The sequence below is a fragment of the Camellia sinensis genome, chromosome 4 (assembly GCF_055761805.1).
Source record: "Camellia sinensis isolate YWXY chromosome 4, ASM5576180v1, whole genome shotgun sequence".
Taxonomy (NCBI): domain Eukaryota; kingdom Viridiplantae; phylum Streptophyta; class Magnoliopsida; order Ericales; family Theaceae; genus Camellia; species Camellia sinensis.
The window spans coordinates 196,551,330-196,556,066 of NC_138964.1; the positions used below are offsets into that span (position 1 = coordinate 196,551,330).

Sequence of the window (4,737 nt, forward strand, 5' to 3'; positions counted from 1 at the left end):
CTATAATTGTGAATGCTTTACCACGAGAAACACGAGAAGTTTCTGAAATAAAATGATTATCACTATTCTGCGTGTTCTGCTCTCGTGAAGATTGTGACATAAAATTAATATCAGTGTTCTACTCCAACATTTGTGATTCCTCAAACATTTCAAAATCTTCCATAGTTAGAAAAAATACACTACACTTACTGAAAAATATTAGAATGATATACACTAAAACTGAGAATCAGATAATTGAATCAGATAATAGAAATAAAAATAAAAATTTGAAGGGAAAAAAATTTCTAATGACACAAAACAAACAAAATTCACAACATATAATGTAATGGTATTTTAAAAAAAAATTATTCTGTCAACTTGATATACAAAACAGATATATTTTATAAAGCACATCATCAATGGTAAATTTTCAAAATACCCTGTCCATACTCTGTCCATCCAACGGTAAATTATTATTGTAACGGCTAGTTCTGAAATATGTAAATGAGAGGTAATAATTTCAATAATATTTTGAAGGGAATTTAATTTTATATCACCCTCCAAATTATTCATAATCCACAAAATAAGCTATCTCAAAATAAACCAGTTCAAACCTGTTAAAACCAACCAGTTGAAACCTGTTGAAACTAGTTCAAAATTGTTGCAGGATTGATCAACCCGGTCGACCGGTTGGTCAACCGGCCGGTCAACCGACTGGTTGACCGGTTGATCCCAAGGGTCACGCAGCACATCCGTTTAGGGCATAGGAGTTCAAACCAACCGCTCCACAGTTCAAACCAACCATGCGCAGATTTGATAAATTTGGTTAACCGGTTGGTCCTCCCAACGGTCACGTACAGTGTTTTGGTGAAATCTTCTCCCTGTTCTCACTCTGATGAAAAATTTGGTAAATTCTCAATTTGATATCGATTTGGTACAACCGTTAGAGCATCAAACAGTAACTTTTTCATCAAAATTTAAATTTGGTGTCAAGTCTGGTGAACCGTTGGAGATAGTCTGAGAGTCCCGGTTTGAGGTGTAGATTTTTTTAATTAAAATAATTAAAAAATTAGAATATCTAATTATATTATTTTTTTTATTTTTTTATACATCCTTTTATAAATAAAAAAATAAAAAAACTAAAATAGTCTCTCCAAAACAACCCGTAACTACTATAACATAACATTGGTGAACAAGTCAGTTGGCTTGTTTTGACCAACCACCCACACCCACCCACGAGGTCACGAGTTGTCCTCTCCTCTCCTCTCCACCGATTTCTAAGGGTCCTAACCAACAGTCTACACACACTGATCCATTCTCTCAGTATCTTCATAATTTTCCTCTCCATGATTTTTTTATTAATTTCCTTATGCCTTTATAAACCCAAACCGAACTCTTCACTCTTTCAAGCCTCTCCGATTCTCTTAAAAATACCAATACACAACTTCTCTTTTCTCATACAACATGTCTAAGTCCACCATTCTTCTCATCCTCCTCTTCGCTTCCCTATCCTACGCCATCGACAATCACATTCAAAAATCATCACCACGAAGCGACGATGAGGTGATGGGTTTATACGAAGAGTGGCTCGCGAAACATGGGAAGGCGTACAACTCCCTCGGAGAGAAAGATAAGAGGTTTGAGATTTTTAAGGATAATTTGAAATTTGTTGATGAACATAATTCTGAGAACCGGACGTACAAGGTCGGGATGAACCGATTTGCTGATCTTACCAATGAAGAGTACCGGTCCAGGTACTTGGGTACGAGGACCGATGCTAAGAGGAGGTTTGTGAAGTCCAAGGTGGGGTTGAGCCGGAGATATGTCGTCCGAGGCGACGAGGAGTTGCCGGAGTCTGTTGATTGGAGGACCAAAGGTGCTGTTGCTCCGATTAAAGATCAAGGGGATTGTGGTAATTAATCTTATTTCATCTTTATCTCTCTCTCAATCATTTTTTTTTCTCCTCACAACCATTTATTTAGTTATAAAAAAATTCGCAAATCATTCCAAATATAATTTTTTTTATTTAATAAAATAGCCAAAAAATTAATTATAATAGTTAAGTTTTCAAATAAAACCATAGTTATTTGTCAAAACGAAAAGATTCTCATTGGACTGCCATTTTTCTTGATAATATCAATTGTTCATTTTATAATATTATGTGTGAATTTATTCAATAATAAAAAAATTAGATAAATCTGAATATTATAATTACATAATTGATCATATTTGATTATTAAAAAATAAACATTAAATATAATCTTAATTTTTTTTAATAAAATAGTATTTTCAATTTTTGTTGATGATGCTCATAACAACAGACTGCTGGAAGAATGGCAGGTTTGGACTTGCCGTTGAAGCATATGACGAATGGAGCCAAAAACTAAGACGAACTTATATCCACCGACCCGTCATATTAAAAATAAAAACATAGAAAATTAATTCCATTTTCTTTACCTCCTATATAAATTTACACAACAAATATTATGTATGTATGTATGTGTTGAATTTATGAATGAAAAATTTCCAATCAATATAAGTTTTTTAAAAGTAATTTTAGATAAGTGATAAATTTTATAAGTATTAATAATTAAAATTATAATATTTTTCATGAATTTATAATTATTTTATAAAATGCTATTAAATTATAATTTATCCATTTGTGAAAGAAATAAATAAATTTTACTAGTTGATATAAGCCCTAAAAAATAGTGCTGTGATGTGATGCGTCATCATTATTTTACTCAAAAAAATTTTATTTTATTTTGGTGGACGAACAGGGAGTTGCTGGGCGTTCTCGACGGTGGCGGCGGTGGAAGGCCTAAACAAGATAAAAACCGGCGAACTGATCGAGCTTTCTGAGCAAGAACTCGTCGACTGTGATCGAGCATACGACGCTGGTTGCCATGGCGGCCTCATGGATTACGCTTTCCAATTCATCATCGAAAATGGCGGCATCGACTCCGAATCCGACTACCCTTACCTCGGCGTCGATGGCCAGTGCGATCCCACTAGGGTTAGTTACTTGTTTATTTTTGATTTTGATTATCTATCAGTTTCGAAATTTGATTTTGATTTTGATTTGTGTGTTTTTTGAATTTTTGTAGAAGAATGCCAAGGTTGTGAGCATCGATGACTACGAAGATGTACCGCCCTTCGACGAGTTGGCTTTGAAGAATGCTGTAGCTCACCAACCTGTTAGCGTTGCCATTGAAGCCTCCGGCAGAGCTTTGCAACTCTATCTTTCGGTAATTCAATTTCCTTTTTTTTTTTTTTTTTTTTTAATTTCTTTCTTTGTTGGCAATTTCCAAAATTAGGGTTTTTTAAGGATGTGTTTGGATCTTGGATTTGTGGAGGGAAAAGTTAAGGGAAGGAAAGGAGAATTGAAGTAGAAGCTGAATTGGGGGAATTAGTTTTGATAGTGAAACTCTGGAAATCGTAGCCTTTGGATATTACTAGTTTCATTTGATTTAAGGTTAATTTAGTATAAAGCATAAACCTTTCAAGAATATTCAAGATGTTGCTAAGTGGGTGAATGCTCAATTTTTCATGCCTCATATAGGAGAATTTTTGCGAGTCTTTAGTTTGTTGTCAACTGCTTAGCATTCAAGTACTGTTACTCAAACCCATGTTATTGGTCTACTAGAATTTTTATTTTTACAGTGTGCCTGTTATAAAGCTGTAAATTTTGAAGCTGTTTCCTGGAGGAATGAAACTCAATCTGACCGTTGAGAAACCTTTTCACTTGTTCTTCATCTGCTTTCTTTAAAAAAAAAAAAAACCAACTTCCAAATTCATAATGGTGATTGTTTGATTGATTAATGATAGCTCACAATGAAGCTGCGGCTACCTATTGTCTAAGTCATTGTGGTTTTTGGACAAGTCCGTAGAAACAAATTTATAAAATATATTTCCTTTCATTGTTGTTTCTTTCTCTTAAAATCTCCTCAGGGCATATTCACTGGTGAATGCGGGATGGCATTGGATCATGGTGTTGCCGTGGTTGGCTATGGCAAAGAAAATGGTGTGGATTACTGGATTGTGAGGAATTCTTGGGGAGCTAGCTGGGGTGAGAGTGGATACATCAGGATGGAACGTAATGTGGTTGCAACCTACACTGGCAAGTGCGGAATTGCAATGCAGGCTTCTTACCCCATCAAGGATACCGAAATACCATGGACTTATGGAGATGCAGAAACAGGGATAAGCAGCTCTTGAAGTGTCTTTGAAATTGGCTGCAGAAAGTGAAGGGAGGGAAGGTGCAAGCGATGATCGTACGCTTTGTCGCTCCCTCTTGATTGATTAGTATATGCCCTAATTTCCTTCTAGGTTTTAAGTCACCAATGGATGAATGGGCTTTTGATTTTTATTTGCATGATCATTATTGTACATATATTTTCATTCATCGGAACTGTGCTTGGAAACAAACTGATATTGTTGGAAAGCACTTTTGTGTAAGTCTGTCACTCGATCCTTGTGTCACCAGCTCATCCGTTACTAGTTCATTTATAGATGTATGCTTGTTCTTGTGTTCAAGACTCTCTCTCTCCAATGTGGAAAGTTATTATGGGATCTATAATCAGTACCTCATATCTTATGATGCAAGCTAGGTGAACTTGATAAGATATTTTGTTGCCTATCCTGTCATGCCTTTTGCATTTTGCCACTAGAATGTTTAGGTATAAGTTTGTGAAGAAACTCATGAACTTGGTGATCAGTGATGACCATCTAGCATAGCTGCTCAAACATTTGGTGCTC

The 4,737-nt window shown here is 35.3% G+C and overlaps 1 protein-coding gene across 1 annotated transcript; it reads left to right on the forward strand.

Moving 5' to 3' along the window:
* The first annotated feature begins 1,153 nt into the window (after positions 1-1,153).
* Positions 1,154-4,515, forward strand: LOC114300282 (cysteine proteinase mucunain). Its single transcript, XM_028245149.2, has 4 exons — positions 1,154-1,891; positions 2,760-2,995; positions 3,087-3,227; positions 3,931-4,515. The coding sequence occupies exons 1-4, from the start codon at positions 1,444-1,446 to the stop codon at positions 4,195-4,197; spliced, it is 1,092 nt and encodes a 363-aa protein (XP_028100950.1). The 5' UTR covers positions 1,154-1,443; the 3' UTR covers positions 4,198-4,515.
* Positions 4,516-4,737: the final 222 nt, after the last annotated feature.

Coding starts and splice junctions, on each gene's coding strand:
- LOC114300282 (XM_028245149.2), top strand. CDS start 1,444: ATGTCTAAGTCCACCATTCTTCTCATCCTCCTCTTCGCTTCCCTATCC. Junction 1,892..2,759: donor TAAAGATCAAGGGGATTGTG/GTAATTAATCTT, acceptor GTGGACGAACAG/GGAGTTGCTGGGCGTTCTCG. Junction 2,996..3,086: donor GCCAGTGCGATCCCACTAGG/GTTAGTTACTTG, acceptor GAATTTTTGTAG/AAGAATGCCAAGGTTGTGAG.